The sequence below is a fragment of the Cetorhinus maximus genome, chromosome 9 (genome assembly GCF_964194155.1).
Source record: "Cetorhinus maximus chromosome 9, sCetMax3.hap1.1, whole genome shotgun sequence".
NCBI lineage: Eukaryota > Metazoa > Chordata > Chondrichthyes > Lamniformes > Cetorhinidae > Cetorhinus > Cetorhinus maximus.
This window is the reverse complement of record NC_135887.1, coordinates 106,356,848-106,377,326: the sequence shown is the minus strand read 5'-3', so window position 1 is coordinate 106,377,326 and position 20,479 is coordinate 106,356,848. Positions and strand designations below refer to the sequence as shown.

The 20,479-nt window shown below is 41.0% G+C and overlaps 1 protein-coding gene across 5 annotated transcripts in view; it reads left to right on the top strand.

Annotated features, from left to right (window-relative positions):
- The window catches only part of sox6 (SRY-box transcription factor 6), a 710,993-nt gene that overhangs the window by 659,786 nt on the left and 30,728 nt on the right, over positions 1 to 20,479 (top strand). For 3 of the 5 annotated variants that reach the window (XM_078549279.1, XM_078549276.1, XM_078549278.1), the window contains one exon: positions 5,839 to 5,947. In XM_078549279.1, coding sequence (XP_078405405.1) covers positions 5,839 to 5,947 — 109 coding nt within the window. Of the gene's footprint in view, positions 1 to 3,901; positions 3,998 to 5,838; positions 5,948 to 20,479 lie in introns of all 5 variants that reach the window. The other 2 variants (XM_078549274.1, XM_078549275.1) reach the window with 1 other exon arrangement.

Here is a 20,479-nt window from a genome sequence, read left to right as displayed (position 1 = left end):
GGAGGGCTGTCTTGGAGGAGTTATTGAGCTTTACATGTGCAACAGCAGCATCAGCACCAATAGAGATGAACTCCTATTCACTCCTATTGCTTCAACCTTATATCTAAAATCACACTGTATGGCTAAGAATTTTTTTCTAAATTACCTCTGCCAATGTTTTTTGTTCCTCAGTGTTCTCCTGAAGCATTGACTCTTTGCTTATGTATCGTTCCACAGGTTCCACAAACAGCCAGGCTTTATTCTTTGCAATAAGTGTCAGCAAAACTGTTTACATGCAAGAAATCACAGCTGAACCAGATCTTGCCCACACATTCACCTACTCACATGCACACTGTTTCTGATAGTTTGCGGGATCAAGAATGGAATCTGATTTTTTTCCCCTCCCTAGGCAAAAAAGCAATGAGGGAAACTTGTAGTCCCACCTTAACTAGTACTCTAGCTGAGATCAATTAACTCAATATGGACCAAGGCCTCAATATTCTGATCTGTATAGTTTAGTACAGTATGTGCACTATTATTATACACTGGACTTGCAGGGAACCTATGTTCTATTTTATTGAGGCTCCCATTTTAATATTACCAAAATACTGAAATTATGAATTTTTTTTAATGATAGTGAATCTTGCATTTTAGTAACCACATTGTAGGCATTGTAAAATTGATCTGTATTTAGGAAATAGGATTGTGCAGTTTATCCTCTTTTCCCCTCAAACCAATGATAACTCTTTTTGATGAATGCTCAAGTGAATCTGTGACTTCAATTTAACATGTGATTCCTCTTCTCTTCAAAAGACTGCTAATTATTAAGGTATTTGTATTTGGTGCTCACTTTGTTTGGATCACTGGGCTAGAGCAGAAGAGGGATCAGCAGGTTTATGTCATAACAGCAGTGTGGAATGAACAGTACATTATTCAGATAACTTGAAAATATCTTGTAAACTCCTATGTGGCTTGCGGAACCCATCCGGTTTTTTTTCTTTGCATTCTGTTTATATCAAAGAAAGTGCACCATTGTGGCATGAAAATCCTCAGCTCTGTGACTTTGGTCACTGTTAGCAATAATCCAAGAGTCCATCAATCATCACTATTGCTGTGTTTTCATTAACAGCGATAATTCTCGAATATGATTGATGCTGCTGATGCAGTCCTTGGAACATTTAACATTTCCTCAGCTTTAACAAGCCCTTCATCATCTCAATCTCTTCATCCAATATATAAACAGTATCTTGTTTATCATAATCTAAAGGTACTTAAAGCATGCAACCAGCAACTTCCTAACACAGTGGTTCAATTGCTGCAAAGAAATCTGTTACACCCTGACTAGTATTGACTGATGAAGCATGGGAAGATATATCTATTTACATTACTTAAGTGATGTATTAACATTTGGCTTTCTTGAAACTCCAGACTAGAAGGTTCATTTTTCTTTATTGCAACTTTTGAATAACAGTGTCACCTTCTGTATGGTCTGTTTCTCAATTTGAGGCCAGTTTCACAATTTCAAAGACCAAACAGCCAGTGACACTCTTATGTGTTCCAAGCTGATCTGGTAGTAGAATTACCAGTATATAAATGAATGCAACGAAACTTCCCTGACTTTAAGTAGCAAAATAAATTATGATAATTAAATCACAAGCAAAAAATTCACGTGTTTCAGTAAATTCTAATTGAACTGTCCTAACATTGTATTTTTGAAATAAAAAGTATCTGCTCGCCCTCGTTCTATCATAGGGGCTTTTGTGTTTTTGATTGTGATCCAAGAGTAAGACCTGGTAGCGATGATCTCTCAAATTCCTCTTTGCCATGCAGGGGCTCTTTGTTGCACTGCGGGGTCCCTTTAAGGTTGATTTGGGGTCACATATGTCCACATCTTAAAGGGGCTGCTGCTTGCACTTGGCCTGTTTGTGCCCAGTGTTGCACCTTCTGGACTGCTGCGCAACTGTGTATCCACACAGCTTAGAGGGAATATTGATTGTGGGGGAAAGATTTCCTCTGTGTACACAGTTCTGCAAAATCAGATTCATAATTTTGCTGAACCTAGCACACAAAAGAAATCTTCATCTCATATAGGGTAAAACATCATAGACATTTCAATGAAAGTTGCTCAACGAATCAAGATGATGTAACATCTTTGTAACAGAAGATCATTGAAATATTGTGCATTGGTACTTAGGAGTTTATTGATCAAAAATTATTCAGCTACAATGTAGGAGAAAACTCTAGCCCCTCTCAGCACACACAAGGGGTACATTCTTACTAATTGTTTTCTATCATTGTGGAGTTAGCTTTGCTTACTCTTTTGCATTAAAATTCTACATGAAAATGCTTCTCCATTTTATAATGTCAATAGTTAATTTCTTAAATTGTCTTTTTTTTGTTTGCTTTGTAGCCTATCACATTTGTTTCAATCTGTTTAACATTGTGAACTTAGATTTAGGCTTAAGAAAGCAAAAGTTTGAACAATTTATTTTAAAGTACACAAATCTTTCAGCCATCTCAACTAAATCATGATGTTCAAGATTTTTAAATAGATTTACTCAAGTAATGGAACAGTTATACTTCAGAGCCAACTCATCTTTATGTATGAGCTTCTCATACTGTTAAATTGCAGCATCAGTTAGGCTGACAGAAAGGGCTTCTGTCTCTTTATCCTTTGTACTGTGCTGTGTGAGAGTGTTACCGTTAGCATGTGCTGTGCAGCAGGTCTTGTTATCAGACAGATTGTGTAAAATGATACTTTTTCTCAGGCTGACCTTTCTCCAGTACACAGAAGCTTACAAAATCTCAAATGCCTCCTCTGCATTTTATAAAGTAGTTGACTTGTTATTGATGTTTCATTCAGAATCTTGTGTAGAATCTGTTCTTCTGATCACTTTTACTAAATACCTCCACTTGCCCCTTAATTAAAACTCATGGTTCTCTCCAGCACTGATATTAACATTTTATTAAGGGTGCTGTGCATGTGAAGTCTGCTCAAAGTTGCTACCCAAAAGCCTGGATCTTATGATTTGGATTACATCATGTGTTAAAATAATACCAATCAGAAATTCTACATTAACATGTAAATGTACCCAATTTTATGGTACAATTTCTCAGATGTAAATACTTGCTCTGTTACATCAAGTGTATGAACATGGGAATGCATTTGTGTATGTTTTCAATATCCAAAATGAAACACTATGCTTAATCACTAAATAACAACCTATATTGCTCTGTTCATTACCTTCTGCTATAAAAAAAAATATATATTCCTGATATAAATTTAAAATATGTTGTTTGAAGTATCACTCAATGCAACATACTACTCTATATCACATTGATCCAGTTAAACACAACATACAGTTCCAGGTACCATAAAGCAAATCACAGTTTAAAATCAATGCACCAGGCTGTGTAACCTAGTATTTTAAATCAGTATGTTCAGTGTGTTATGTATTTTTTGTTCTAGAGCAGTGCAATACTATTAATATAAATATATGTTTTAGATTAATGTGTTCTTCCTGTGTAACTTACTATCAAGAATCAGTAAAACACCATGTAATGTGCATTATAGTGTTAGATTAATGTGTTTGCTTTACCGTGTAACATAACAGTTCTAGATCAGTCAGATACCAGGTTATGTATCCAATGCTTCCAGGTGAATTACATTTTTAAGCATAGCTTACTGTTGAAAAAAAATGAATAAGTTACAATGGAGTGCAATATAAAGTGTAAGGTCAATATGTTCATCTTGTAATGTTATGTGGTCTTCTAAAACAATGGGACAACATGTAGTGTAACCTGCTGTTCTAGGTCAATGAGACACCACAGCATAGAATACACTTCAAAATTAATTGATGCCATTTTGTATAACATGCTGTTCTAGATCAATCTGACACCATGCAATATAACACATTTCTAGATCACTGACATGCCATACAGTGTGACACACTGTTCTAGACCAGTGAGGTACAATGTAGCATACAGTCTTCAAGCAGTTCCAAGTTATCCTATTGTTGTAAGTATAAAAATACATTTTTTAAAATAAATTTATTTTATTTGTTATGTTATATAACTTTAACCCTTAGTTTCTTGTCCAACTGAAAGACTGTTTAGAACTTCATGTAATTGGTGAGATATCATTTTGTGCACACAGTGGCTCCTAGTAAAACATTACATCTAACACTGTACACTGCTCGTAACTTTTAGAAATGAACATCCATTGCAATGAAAGAATAAGACATGGTCTTGTGCTTGTAATGTTGTCCTATGGCCCATTGTAAGCTGTGTCATTGTGTGAGCTGCAAGCAGGGGCAAGATGCTTCCCTACTGTAGACAAGGGAAATTGCTGACCATTCACTTGGGTCTAAGCAGGAAATTTAAGAGCATACTGGCAAAGACCTGGAAATGTAAAAATAAAGAGTATGCAAAGGAAGAGGAGAAGTCACTTGTTGAAATAAAGCTGTTTCAGATGCACTTCAGAAAGAATATCATTGATTGTATGGAGGTAAAGAGGCAGTACTGGCTGAACTGGAGCAGTGTGTCATTCAAGAGGCAAGATGATCGAAATCTGTTTGATACTGATGAACGGATTTGAAATGTCTTTCACAAACAGTGAGAGATTGAAGGAAGTTGCTGTGCGCTAAGCACAAGGAAGTGAAGTTAAGCTGGAATTATAATTCTGTTCAAGATAGTGTAATCTAATTAGAGGAGAGGTATTTTCTTCTGTTAAAAAAGAAAAACATGCATGCTAGTAAGAAAAATCTTAAATTATATGACACACAGAAAGAAATTTATCAGGTTACAGATACTCTATCGTGGTAAGATGGAACTCATCTTTCATCTCAGGGACCTTGCATGGATCTGTTATTCGAGCCCAGGTAAAATGGATGGGACTCTTCTCTCAATGTAATTGTTAAGGATTTCAAGTGAACTAGTTAAGACAACTTCTATTTTGTTCCTTAATGGATAAGCATCAACAACATAATACCTTTCCATAGCTTGATTTGGATATGGGAGACCATAAACACTTAAATTATAAAATAATCAGTCTACAACAGTAGCATCAATGAACAGATTTTAAGTTGCATTTAACTTTTTAAATATTTATCATTGAAGGTGCCATATGCAGATTGTTTGTAAGCAGTGCACCTGTAGTAGAGTGCAAATGGCTCGAAGTAAATCTTCAGATTTGACCAATGGTGACTTGACCACAGATGGACTCATGAGCTTACGCCACAGGCAGTTCTGAAGGAAGACTTTCATTGTACTATAGTTAGTCCAGCTCTCAATTATGGAACCAGATAAATTCATCCTAAATTGGAAACTGGCCTTTCAGTTTGACCTGCGTCACACACTTCCCACCATACTATAGCTTGGTTATAAAGCAGACCACAGTTTATCGAAGGGTATCTTTCCAAGCTTGATTTCTTGTGAATGAGGCAGTTTGCATTTTTGTCTTTCAAGAATAGTTTGAACAGCAGGCAATACTCTGGCCTTATACAATGCATAACCCGTGATCGAGAGAATCTGTCACCGAATTTTCAGCTCCCTGAGATGCTTTTTTACTGCTCCCAATGTAAGCAGATGTGACATTTAATATTGTTTCATACTAATAAAGGGAACATCGACAGGTTTTCCTCATACTGAAATACTACAATCTGTTATGTTATCTCATTTGAGTTTGAAACAGCAGGGTAAGGAGTAAAACACAAGTCAGGTTCCTTGGGGGTAAAAAAAGATGGATGAATAACTGGTAAAGGCTGGATGCTGATCCAGCAGCACTTAATGTTGCCAAGATTGACACAGTGACTGTCTCACAAAAAAAAATAACAGATTTTTCGGTTCTTTCTATTGCAGGAACGGGTGCCCTTTGAGAATCTTGCACAACAGCTGACAGGAAAAACAGGGGAGGATGTGAAGGTTGGTCCAGGGGTCATTGACCTCACAAGACCAGAGGACGCAGAAGGTGAGTGGGTGACCCCAAGATGTAACAGAAGCTTATGGGTACAGTTAAGTAGGTTAGAAGTTTGCTTTAATGTTAGTACTTTTACATCAGTTTCACAATTTTTCTTTTCTCCTCCTTATTCGTCATTTTTTTCCTTGAATATTATCAGCAGCCTACACGTTGTGATTCTAATTAACACCATGCTTAATGCTGCCATTATTGCTCCATTATAACTATTTTCGAAAATCACATATTGTTATAGATAATAAATGCAGAGTCATTTTATAGTTACAAATGTACATTGAAATTATTCGATTCCATTTGGGGCATTTTCAGATGTGCCCAAATGAGTTCATGTGTGTGCCTTCTGATCTCACTCAATACAAACCTGTATCACAGCTCCTCAAGGTCTATTTCCTCCCCCCCCACCCCCAAAAGCAGTTCTGAGTTCTGGGAGGACAGGGCAGGTAGAAGACTGTCCTGCCACTTTTCATTCTGACACTAGGCAGAAACCCGATGAATCTGGGTTATGGCCCCACCCTTCCAACTGATGACCTGCCTGCATACATCCTCCCAGTCCCTCAAATATCACATTAGGGGTACATCTATCAGAGTTTCTCCACAATTTAGAAGGGGAACAGGCAACTGAGTTTTCTGGTGGTATAAATGCTGGTGGAGATCAATGTGTCTGCACTCAACAGAGGTCATATTTTGGGGATTTTCTCAGCTGACAGACGCTCAATCATCCCACCTAACTGGATGGACTATGTTTGGCCCTCCCATTAAACCAGAGGATTGGTCCATGAGGAATCAGCAGTTCTGCTGGAAAAGTGGATGTCTAGTTTATCTCTGCCTTGTTTAAATAGCTTATTCTCCTTATAAAGCTCCTCGACTCCACGATCTTCAAATATAAGTATGTTTAGAGTTCTAACTCAGATCATTTGGAAGTGGTGGTCTTGTGGGCATGACAAACTTTTAATTCTCTTACGACCTTTTGGTAGTCACATGTTCCCTGGTTGTCCGGTGGATTAATCCTTCTAAATAATCTGTAGGTTCTGAAACTGTCAGAACATGGATGGAGAGTTGAGGAAAGCATGGGCCCATGAATAAACAGACAAGGAGTTCCACATGCTTCTCAAATCTGTATAATTAAGCATAAATTCTCCCAAAGAAAATTGCCAATAATCATCTCATTAGCATATTTATTGAAATCTAGTGAATCTGTAATGGTGTTGTCAAGTGTAGTTTCCTGGTAGTTTAGCTCCAGAGGATAAGGATAATTGGACCAGGGTGTGCTAACATAATATGGTACCCATTTTCTGATTTTAAGGGCACAGATGAGCAGTTAAAATGTCAAAAATTGTTTTCTGACCCCATTCCCACCAATGACTATTTAAACTCAGATCAGAAACGCACACAATAGAAACAAGCAAGTGCCTCATCAGTACATTCAAATAGGATATGATAATGTCAGTTTGATCCCACCATCGACCTGTCGCAAGACATCAACACATCTTCTTCCTTGCCATCTCCTCAGACAATGCTAACCATAATAACAGATAGGCAGCTGAACCTGATGGGCTCAGCCACTGTCAAACGCTACAGTTTGCATCTGTGCCCTCAGAGGCTTGATCTCCCAGAAGTTACTGGCCAATAGCATTTCAATGGTCCTCACATGAGCAGCAGGAGTGTTCCAGCAGCTGTGCTGAAGCCATTAAGGAAGAACCCACTCAAAGTTTGGGATTTTCCAGTCCCGCCTGCCACGGGACCAGAAATTCCCACCTAAAGTGAACAGACCTTTTGCTGGTCTATCAAACTTTCTGTCCCGTCCACGACAATTCCCGTGGTGGGCGATACTGGAAAATTTAAGCCAAAGTGTTCAATCTAGTAAATCTTCTTTGAAGAAAATCACTGGAGGGCTCCGGCTTGAACAACATCATTAGATTGAGTCATTCTCCATGGTCCTGCTTCTCTCTCTGGTGCCTTGCAGAGGGGAAGAGGGGTTTCTGGCTGCTGTGCAGATGCTGAGAGAAGAGAAAAAGCAAGAACGTTCCTCCTCATCGTGTCATGGGACACAAACCAAAAAGGAAAGCTTAATAAATGTAATGGTGTTATTTGATGGACAGAGAAGAAGGTGCGAACCCAAATGGACAGAAAGAAGAAGTCTACAAAACGCACTCTGAATGTAATGAAGTAGAAGCCATTTAATCAGGAAAGCTGCTCCTTTCTAATTAACCGATCATTGCTCCAAACAGAAGTCACAGCTGACTAGCATTTCAGTCAGCTGCCATGTCAGTCTGTTTTGTGTTGTGTTAGAACGGCTGAGTCTCACAGCTGACTGCAAAGCCAGCAAGGGGAGGAGGTTGCTGAATTGCTCAAACTGAAAAGTCAGCTTTGAGACTCGGCTGTTCCACCCAATGACCGAATTGATTTTCTCAGCTGATGGAGGCTCAATCATCCCACCTAAGTGGATGGACTATGTTCAGCCCTCCCATTAAACCAGAGGATTGGCCCATGAGAAATCAGCAGTCCTCCCGGAAAAGTGGATTGTTTAAATAGCTTATGCTCTTTATAAAGCTCCTTGACTCTACGGTCTTCAAGTATAAATATGTTTAGAGTTGTAACTCAGATCATTTGGAAGTTCTGACACCAGCTCATTTCTTGAAATCAATTCTCTGGCCCTCTATTGCATACAAGCAACTACATTTGCACAGTTGTTTTAAAGTCACAAATCATGACTTCATATTTTAGCAGCTGGCATTTCTGATTGATTCAGATCAGTGAATGAGAAACCACATCACTGGCCTACATGAGCCCGCTGATTGCTCCGCCCCACTGAGATGAGAGATGATAGCAACCTCTCCCTCTGGTGGCAGCATTTATAATTGTGGGTGGAACATCTGTTGTTCTGGGCTGCTGGCGCAAACTATCCACAAAGGTGGGTATCAATGTCAGCTGTGGCCCAGTGGTAGTAATCTTGCCTCTGAATTAAGAAAGTCATGGGTTCAACCTCCATTCCGGAGACTTGAGCACGAAAATTAAGGGCAACACTCCAGTGCAGTACTGAGGCCCCTCATACCCTCATGCTGAGCTTTACCACTTCAATGCCCATCTACCCACTATGAACTGTATAGAAGCAATGGATGCTACCATGGCAGTAGGATGTGCAAATAAAAGCTGTAAAACATTCATTCATTGGAAACTTTCCACTTTCTTAAATAAACTCCTTTTTACTACCACCCAATAAAAGTGTCAATCATCCAGACATTTTAAAGTATCAGTAAAAGAAACTGCAAGCACTGGAAACTTCTTTATCATGCACAAATAAACATTGTGATATTGACAGCCCAAAGAGCCAAAGCTGTCGATCAAACAATGTTTTCCCTGGAGCTCAGGTATTTCAACAGGCTAATGGATGTCTGGGCTCTCAGCCACATTTACATAACGAGGCTTGGGGGGCATACCTTGGCATAGGGGCATGAGGGGCCATAAGGGTTGGGTGGGGGAAAACCTTGGCATGGGTGTCATGTGGAGGACCTGTTGAACTTACCTTTCAAAAGTTTCCCTCATGCAGATTATGGTTCATGACACCTCTGAGATGCTGTGAACCTTGACTCTTTGAAAAGCTGGCCCGACTCCAAGAAAATTGCAGAGGACTAGGACATACCTATCCCTGCAATGGAGCCAGCCAAGTCATGAGTGCAGGGTGTGGGCCTGTGACCCGAACCAGCCCGCACCCTTAAAAGGCACTCCCAAAATTCGGAAATTCCAGAATCTGGATCCGGATGCCATTTTTAAAGGGCCCCCAAGTCATCTTAACTTAGTGAAAATCCAGCCCACTGTCTTTTGGTTAAACAAAATCTGCCCTCTCAGGTGGACATAAATGATCCCATGGCACAATTTCAAAGAGGAGCGGGGAGTGTTGTCCCCAGTGCACATGCTGATATTTGCCACTGTCATATTTCTACATTACAGCAGTAACACACTCTCTTCAGGTACCATGCCATAGGAGGGCATTGATCACGTTGGACTTCAGTATGTTGGTCCATGGTCATGCTTGGCAAAGTACTGCAGTGGTTTGCCTTTTGCAGGTTCTGGCTGACCAGGTGACTCTCCCGCTCTTACCGTCTGCCATAGGCATATTGGAAGGACTTGCAGGTTGATAATCAACTTGTTTGGCCACATTATAAACGCATCTTCTGTGGCCATCAAGTCCCAGAGTGGGACTCGAACCCAGAGCTTTTGGCTCGGAGGGAAGCTACCATCGTGCCATCAGATCCCTTGACACAACAGTAGCTACTTTAAAAAAAATGTACTTTATTTATTGTAAAACACTTTGGGACATTCTGAGGTCAGGAAAGTTGCTATGTCAATGCAAGTTTTTCTTTCATTATCTCCTGAGAAATGGTGCTACCTCATGTGCTTTACAACAGTGACCCCAAAGTTGGACTGCCATTGCTGGCACTGTTACACAGTAAAGGCAGCATCTGTCTGCATCTTGACCTGTGTCCTCAATTTTTTCTGCCCATCTGTACCTCCTTGTGTGTTCATGGGTGTCTCACTGTACATGTTTGCATATCACTCTTTGTGCAAAGGTATGTGTTCTACACACTTTCTGTGCATGTTTGCATCTCTCTATTTTGTTTGTTTGACTCTCCTTCCTTTGTGAGTGTGCCTCTCATATTTGTTTCTCACACCTTGCATCTCTTTCTGCTTTGTGCATGTCTCTCTGATCTGTGTCTTTGTGTTTCTTCCTCTCTCTTACTCACAGGCGGTAATAGTGTGAAATGGGCGATATCAGCTTGGCCAACCGCTAAATTCTTCCCCTGATGTTTATTTCCATGGACTTCAATATTGCGTGTTTTACGCTATCGACCAAAGTCAAAATTATCCCTAGTGTGTTATTTGGCAGGTGTTTTTTGATTAATTTTACAGAGGTTTCCTAACAATTTTCCCAGAGGATACGATCAACAATGAATTTTTGATTTTCAAAAGCCTTGTTCCAGTTTTGTCGAATTGCTGCTTCTGAATTCATTGGATCGACAACTGAATAAAACACCACATTTGGTTAAGCTGAAGCAAGGCTGAAAACCAGTAAAAGCAAATTCCAGCTATAATGTAACTTATTTAAACTCCTGCAACATCTAGGTGTAAACTGTGGGTAGTGCTTGCATGACATTGCAACATCTACTTTTGTGCTTCTCATCTGTAACTGCAAAGAGAAACAATTCTTCCTGCGCCAATATTTGTCATGCATAAATATTTGTAACAGTTCCCATGGTAGTTTAGAAAGAAAAGGCAAGAAACAGTAAATGTTGAAAGTTACACCGGGAACAAAGATAAATATTTCTGGACAAGAATTTAAACTTTAGATAGCGTGTAGGTGAAACAGTGGAACAGTTATCGCACAGAGTGACTGTGGTCAAAAGGAAAGACTAAGATTTTCCTTTACTTCCAGTCAACTGTGAGTTTGACTTAATACACCCCACAATCTCTAGGTCCTTTTTTTTAAATGCTCAGATGTAAAACATTAGCAGATACCACAAAGGCTTCAGTGAAGCCTTTTGTTCTCTCACATGTGGTGGGTTTGCAGCTCCTATGCTGCCCGGGTCGTGTGTTTGTTTTAGCTTACTTTGTCAGGAGGGAATGGGGATAAGAACACAAGACATATAAGCAGGAAATGGACTAATCCGAACGTGGTTTGCAACAATATTAGACAAATTTAAAAAGGGACTGATTATCCATTATGATAGAATTGACTCCATATGGAGTTAGCAATAATAAGTCCTTTTTTTCCCTCAGGTTTGAATTGATGGTTCAAATTTCCTCTGTCTAAGAATTCATATGGAGGGAATTCTTTAACATTCTCAACAATCAAGGCTGTTGATTGCAGTTTAGCAGGCAAACTTATGAAACCAAAAGGTTTCTTTTTATCCTCCAAATGTAACAATGAGGAAATATTATTTCACAGTATTCAACATGTGCCAAGTTGTTCAAAAACAAAGTGTAGTTTTGTTCTTGGCTGGCTACATGGTCTGGATAACATATTACCTGACTTACTTCATCACAATTCCATAATTGTTCTCTGTTTATAAAATCCAAAGTTACTGCCCATTCCTCTCCTGTCCAGAAGGTGCCTACTCATGCGAGCTGCCAGCCACCCGGAATCTTTCCCAAGTGGTGTATCTTCACTGTGAGTCTGGTAATGAGTGGTAGCAAGCTGTTCAATTATGAGAGTCATCACAAGCTTTCCTGATTCAGTACTCACCCTATAATTTTTATAAACACACAGGCTTTCATACAGGGGTCATTGGCAACAATTAATACTGGGAACTCTGGCTGATTTTGTTTTCTCCTCCTTCCCAATTATAATGACCTGGTACCACCCAGGTGGAGATCAACTAAATCAGCATGAATCAAGGATCACAAAGGGAATGTTACTGTGTCTATGGGTCAGTTTGACTTTAGGCAATTCACTTAACAACAGCTTTCAACACTACAATTTTAGTAGGCCATTTAGACAGTGGAGTGACCCTTAGGATCAGTGAATGGCAAAAATAGAGCCCAGTCAGTGATAACTTATAGATAATCTAAAGATGCCAAGTTAATTACTTAGGGAGCAGTTAGCTATCCCTCAACTGCATGCAGACTGTTTGAAAATTCAACTGTTTATTAATCAATATTTTAATTCCTAATTACTGCTTTCTGTCATCTTGAAATGTTATATTATAATTCAAATTGAAGCTGATTAGGCAAGCATGTGTGGGTTTTTTTAAAGACTTGAAAGCTTTTGAAAAATAAATCCTTAAATCAAAATCTAAATAAATAATATAAATTGGACTTTGGCTCGTAGGTAAGGTTATACTGAAGCCTTGTAAATGATATATTGTCACTTAACATAAATGCTATTACTTTTATTGGGACACACCAGCTATAATTTGAGATGGTTACAAATCAAATGTACACAACACATCATTTAAACTGAATCCTTCTTGCAGAGTAACAAAAAAGCTGTGTTGTGCTTTTTCTAAAAGAAATGCGCAATACTGAGTCGGATGGATGAGCATTATACCACAAACATCTACTGATGATTCCTACTTTTACTAGTATTGCGGTGTAACTTTAGAACACATGCTGTTTTGATGAACAGGAGATATACACCGCTTGAGGAAAATTAAGAAATGATTTGTGTCCGAGTGCAGTGTGATGTGGTTTGAATAGAAAAGTCACCAACTGTTGCTTAAAAAAGAAAATGTTCTTTTACTGCTGGAGCAGTAATTGGGACCCTCCAAATGGTTTGAGAGGGGAGAGTTATGTAGGGTTCCTTCTCTTGATTGCTATCCAATGGCTCCTGCCCATCCAAAGCTGTTTTTTATACAGTTGGTATTTTAACTTTTATTCGATGAGTTTAGTGCCTCTGAGCCAGCTCCAGGTGTTAACATTGCTAAATCTGGATCCTTTGTCCCAACAGCTGACTTTATGAAACCCAGTTCCTTGTGTGTCTGCCAACCTGTCACTAGGACAAGACTTGTGGATTTAGCAGTGCAACCACCAGGAGCCAGCTCATAGACATTGGTCGCCCAGAATCCAAACAAAAGTGAGGTCAATAAATATCGTTGCTGTCAGCTGTCTCTCAATTTGAGGATAACGCCCACTCAGAGTCGCAACTTTCTACCATAGGTCATCATGTGACTGAACAGGCCGATTCTTGACCCGTAGATCTGTGGGCACATGGGGTGGGATGTCCCATGAGGTAGTTGGATCCAGAGTGCAGGATTTGCTTCCTTTTCTTTCCTTCCCTGCCACCACTCTGCCTCATCATCAAGACTATGGGGAGAATTTTCTCCCCATCAGGGGGGTTGGACAGGAGCGGGCGTAGGCCAGTTAAGGCCCGTCCAGCGTGACGTGCACCTGGAAGTGCTGAGCGCTCCCTGTGCGGGCGAGGGGGTATTGCCTGAGTCTGGGCCTGCACTGTTTAGCGCAGAAATCTCCCTGAGGCACAAAGGTGCCTCAGGGAGATTAATTTAAGATAAGAAAAATTTAATGACGGGAAAAAAAAATTTTTAAGGCATGTCCCTTCATGTGAAACTGTCACATGAGCTGGGACATGTCTATTAATTTTATTTAAAATTTTTACAAGACTTTAAAAACCTTTATGAAACCTCATCCCGCCCGTAGGTGAGGTTCCATGAAAAATGCGACGGCCGCCTGGGCTCTTCGCTTGCTCATCAACCTTAAGGTTGGACGGGCAGCTCAGTTCATTGCTTTAGTTGATAGTTAACTGGTCTTAATAGGCCTTTGACAGTTTGGCAGGTGCGCAGCCGACTCAGGTACACGCCCGCCGAACTGAAAACCTGAATGACGCACAGTGACTTTGGGACGCACTCCCGATGTCACCGCGAATCACTTTAAGCCTCGGCGAGCAGGCTCTGCCCCCCACTTGCCGAGCCGAAGATTCTGCCCCGTGTAACCTAAAGCATGATGCGGCTTGATGGATAAGCTGTCACTATTGTGAATGATTAAAAGTAAACTCCTCCCAGTCATTAATGTCAATGCAACCACGCCTCAAGGAGAGCTTCAGAGTGTGTTTGAAGCATTTTCTTTTTCCTCTCCTGGAACTTTGGCCATTTGAGAGTTGAGAAGACCAGACCAGGTGGAGGAGACACTTTTCAGCCATCTGGACACAGCTTGCAGCCCATCCTCATTGATTTTGCAGGAGTTTTGCCTTAATGCTTGTGGAGCTGACTTCAAGAAGGACACTGGCATTTGTTCAAACGTCCTCCCATTGAATCCAAGGATGTGGCAGAGGCATTGCTGATGGTATTTCTCTAGCGCTCTTATGTATAGTCATTGATGCACAGTTCAGCCTGAGTGGCTCAGTTAGTGGCATCCCTGAGCTGAAGACCCTGGGTTCAAGTCCCACGCTAAGACTTGATAACCAGGGAAGGGGTTTTCATGTGGTTCAAAACAGGTTGCCAATCCTGCAAAATCCTTCCAACACTCTACATCATTCCCCAAAGAGACAAATGACTGTGAAGAAATGCAAAATAGACAAACAAGGGAGCTTGAACAAGATTCAGTTGGATAAACACAGCATAAATCATTCTTGGCAAGGTTTTCTAACCTGTAAGGAATCCTGGAAGGTTAGCTTTGTGCCCACTTGGCACCCTGTGCTCTGACCTCAGTCTATTTTCCTGAGGCCATGTTATTCGAATTTTATTGGAGGTGTTGGGGTCATTTGCATCATTGCTTAGGTTGCCCACCTCTGGTGGCGACACCAGCCAGTGGTGTAGAAAGAATGACTTCTTTAAAAAGCATTCTTTGACTAGGCAAGGTTGTCCATTAATTTCTAATTCCCTACCCACCACACACCGTCCCACCACCACCCCAACCCCACCTTCCTCAACCACCTTAGAAGTGTCATAACAGGAGACCATCAATATAAGATAGTCACCAAGAAATCTAATATGGAATTCCAAAGAAACTTCTTCACCCAAAGAATGCTGAGAATGTGGAACTCACTATCACAGGTAAATAGTATAGATTCATTTAGGAAGAAGCTAGACAAGCATATGAGGGAAAGAGGAATCGAGGGTTATGATGATAGATTTAGATGAGGAAAGACAGGAGGAGGTTCAGAATGCTTCAATGCAGAGGGATCTGGGTGTCCTCGTGCATGAATCGCTGAAAACTAGTATGCAGGTACAGCAGGTAATAAGGAAGGCAAATGGAATTTTGGCATTTATTGCTAAAGGAATAGAGTATAAAAATAGGGAAGTGTTGTTCCAACTGTACAAGGCATTGATGAGACCGCACCTGGAGTACTGTGCACAGTTTTTGTCCCCTTAGAGGAAGGACGTAGTTGCATTGGAGGCAGTTCAGAGGAGGTTCACTAGATTGATTCCAGAGATATGGGACTTGTCTTATGAGGAGAGATTGAACAGTTTAGGCCTATACTCGCTAGAGTTTAGAAGGATGAGTGGAGATCTAATTGAGATATATAAGATGTAATAGGGGATAGACAAAGTAGACGTGGAGCGGATGTTTCCCCTTGTGGGGCATTCTAGAACAAGAGGCTATAGTTTTAGGCTAAGGGGTGGTAGATTTAAATCAGAGATGAGGAGGAATTACTTTTCTCAAAGGGTCGTGAATCTGTGAAATTCACTACCTCAGAGTGCAGTGGATGCCAGGACACTGAATATATTTAAGGAGGGATAGACAGATTTTTAATTAGTAAAGGGTTGCAAGGTCACGGGAAGAGGGCAGGGTATTGGAGTTGAGGCCGAAATGAGATCAGCCATGATCATATTGAATGGTGGGGCAGGCTCAAGGGGCGGAATTGCCTACTCCTGCTCATAGTTCTTATGTTCTTATGCTTGAGTGGAGCATAAACCTCAGCATGGACTGGTTGGATCAAATGCCCTGTTTCTGTTCTGTATATCTTATGTATTCCTATGTATGTAGTCCAGTTGCACAGATGTTAATTGTAGGCAGTAAATTGCATGACGTGTTCCCATCATCAACATATCAACAGAATAGGCCTGTCCAAATATGAGTTGGCTCACACAACATCCACTGTAATTTTGAGTGAAAGATCTTGTAAATGGCAGAACTTGCTGGGCAGCTATTAGAATTGCTCCATGCTACATTTTCTGCTCCTTTCTGCCCCAAGTTCAATTGAAGTTGAGCAGCAATAGAACACAGGATCTAGCCTTCTGCCTCTTAGTGCAGTTACAGTGCATGCTGAACAGTTTAACCATAGCCTATTTGGTGACAGTTAGACATTTTCTATGAGCTTGTGTTTGATATTATCTGTTCTTGGGCTGTGGGCCAAAAGAGTACAGTATTTATTTCCTAAGGTCATTAAGAGTCAACCACATAATATGGGACTGAAGTCACATTTAGACTGAACTGAGTAATGATAACCAGTTTCTTTCTCTGAAAGGCACTGGTGAATCAGTTGGTTCATCTTCTTCAGGCATGATGCAAGGTTCATCTATGGGGATGGCGTTGTGGAATGACATAGCTGGCAACCCTTCTTGCAAGTATCTCATGAGGCACTGCCTCCCCAACCTCAAAGGCTCGGATGTTGACCTGTTCGATCATTCCCCTGTAGACTTGTGCCTGCATCTTGGATTTCCATCCCCTTTGTATATGCCTATCACTCCCTAGTCTTGGCTCTCTCCCCTTTTGACAAAGGCTGCTCATGGATTGAAGGGCCTTCTGAGCCTTTTCTTCAAAGGCCTTCAAAATGTTGCCTCTTGCCATCTCTGATTTTGACACCCCTTTTTAATTGATCTTTTCTCTTTAAATTTTAGTTACATTACTCTTGCTCCTACCACAATATTTTATTTAACTAACTAACCTCAGAAAATTGGCTTAGCAGTTTGAAAATGGCCTTGGACCACCTTTAAACCTCCCATGTTAGAAAAGAGGTGACTGTCCAGTTAGAAATTTCACCATGAATCAGTGTTCCAGAGCAGAGCTCTGCATATACATTAAAGGCGGAATCATCCCAGATTTGCACTAAGTGCAGTGGCGGGCGGTTAAAATGACGTTTTACTTGCTGGCTATAATGGCAGGTTTTCACTCCGTATCGTCCCAAACCTCCCGCATTAGTTATGCATTCCCAGGAAACACACCATTTCGATGGTGAGTGGGTTCTCATTCGCCCACCGCGCCATCACCGTGTTGATTCATCACACTGGATGCCATATTTAAAGTCCTGGCGCATGCACATATCTCAGTGCTTCCAGCCCAGGACTACTGCAGGGAAGATGTCCACAAAAGGCAAAACGACTGCAGCCCCCAGGTTTAATGACGCGTCACTGGAACGCCTTTTGGACGCTGTGGAGGCCCACCGCGATGTTCTCTACCCCCACTCTGGCTGCAGGATTGGCAGTGGTGTTACCAACCAGGCTTGGGAGGCAGTGGTGATCAGTACCAATGCTGCACAAAAGAGGTTGGCCGTCCAATGCAGATAGAGGATGAATGATCTTATCCGTGCAGCCAGGGTATGGCAACCATCTCATCACTCTAAACTCTCACACTCAAGCCCATCACACATTCACTGGCATCTCATTCACTGCCAGCTCAAGGGACATCACCACTCATTCTCACACACATACCCTCACAGGTCCATCTGGCCTCATCGCCTCTGGAGACTGCCTCCTCAGCCCTCACCATCTTGAGGCCACTTGCACAGATCAACATATGCCCTCACACACACCCTGGGATACCCTCCTTCTCCAGTACAGTCCTCACCCTGCAGCTTCTTCCCTTGCCTGAGGCCACTTCTCCCCCTTTGCCAAGTAAGCCCTAGCCCTGCAGCCATTAAAAAGCTACCTACATATGGCTGATCTGGTAGGTAGCGACCTGCCGTGAAGCCTCTAAATGTGATGTGGTGCTGTCTATGAAGCCTGGCGCTGATGACTGCGAGTGCTGACTGAAGCAAGGTAGACAAACAAACCTTGAGGTCCTGAGCGGAGTGCAGTTGGCGTGTTTTCCCGCCAACGTGGGCGGACGTTCCATCCGGGGGGGAGATGATTCCGGCGGGCAAGCCTAATAATGATATGCTGATGTATTACAATGAGAATCCTGACGTCCGATGGTGGGAAACGCAGCCCACCCATTGGCGGACTGAGCAGACGAGTGAAAACTGGTTTCATGCCGTCGTGAAACTGATCGCGCCATATTGTCCGCTCATGCCACCGGACATACCTGACACTGATGGGCACAGAAAATCCTGGCCTAAGTATATTTAGGCAGAGGTTTGCTTTCTGCTGACGGAGAGCAATGCAATATAATTCACTGCTGTTAGCTTATGCTACTTAAATGCATGTTTGAGTGTGAAAAGATACCTGCAACATAACCACAGCAGTGAACGGAGCTCACTTGTACTCCAAAACTCAGATTAAATCATTTTCTTCGAAGTACATTTGTTTATATTCTTTAAATTCCCCTCTTCTCTCATTACATTGTTTCCTGAAGCTGAACATACAATGTTTGCGTGAGTGCTAATTCTTTGCAGGAGCCCATTTCACATAGTGGATTCCTTTGTGACAGCCTGTCTGCTGTGGCACAAAGACGCAGTCAAAGATCAAGTGATGAGGTTTGATGTTTGGTTGCATATCTCAACTGTTTCAAGTGTGGGCTTGCTTTAGACAGGTGTGATTAGACACTACAGTTTTAAGGACATTTATATTTATGGTCCCCGTGAGCAACTATTCAAAAAAAATTCTAGCTGAGTTACCACAGTGTAAACACACACTGTAAATCAAATTCTAAAGTAAATTATACTCACAAAGACTTATCAAATGGATAATGTGCCTGTCAAACATTCTTGTTTACATATGTGCTTGAACTAAAAATCCCCATTACCTGACCCTAAAGCATTAGCAATTTGTACCTGTCAATGGACCACTCAGTTAGTCACAACTTATGAAAAGAGGAAGAATATTCCTTTTAATCTCATCTCTGTTCATCTTAAATAAGTAATGCAGTACAAATAATTTTCATAAAGGTTGTAATGCAATACTGTAAAATATGTGAGAGGGCTACTCTTGCACAATGTAAATGGGATAGAATTTCCAATTAATTTGCTGCGGGTTATTTCTCAATGGATATATAGTGGGTGACATCACAATCATTAATCCTCGTGTGCAAATATTGTTGTTGATGAACAACATGGCCCTAATCAAGTGGAAGAAACTCTGCGTAATATCAGAAAGCAATTAATTTTTAATTTAGTGACAGTGATGAATACCTTGTCATGATTTTTAAGGTTGTAATTCAAGTGAAGGTTATAAAAAATGATGTTAAGGTGGATCATGATGCTGTATAATTATAATCCTTGAAACCATGCCAGAGTTTTCTGGTCTACTTTAACCACCAGTTATAAAATCATTGGTTTGAAATTGTGCAGTATGATATTAGTCATGAATGCATTGATCTGTTTGTATAAACCTCCCCTGTTCAATATTTTAATGGTTTCATCAAAACAGATTTCAAAGGAATTTTATGTTGCCACATTATTGTTTTCATTCCTTCTATTGTACAGCATAATTTCAACTTTAAGTGAGTTTTAATACTTGCCCAACTATTTGAATCCCTTGATCAGATCATTGTGTTGCAGGCAGCTGCTGTTCTTGATTTCTTATTCAGTTTTGTGCCTGAAGGCAGGTCCTCAGTAATTATTTGTCTAACCACAGCATGGTGCTGTGATTTTTTACTACAGGTAGGGTGACGAGGCAGGACCTCAGCCAGAACCGGGATCAAACCCCATACTGTTGGCGTTAATCTAGACTGGAATTTTCCGGCACCATTGGCGTCAGGCATCATTGAGGGTGGAGGGGGGGATAATATGGCGAGACAGCCTTAAAATCAGTTTCACGTCATGGTGAAACCAGTTTGCAATCGTCCGCTCCACCTGTCAGTGGCGGGCCGTGTTTCCCATCGCCGCATGCCGTGAACCTAATTTCAATACTTATGCATCTCATTATAAGCCCCACTCACCGGAGTCATCACCCCACGCTGGATCATCCTGATGTTTCA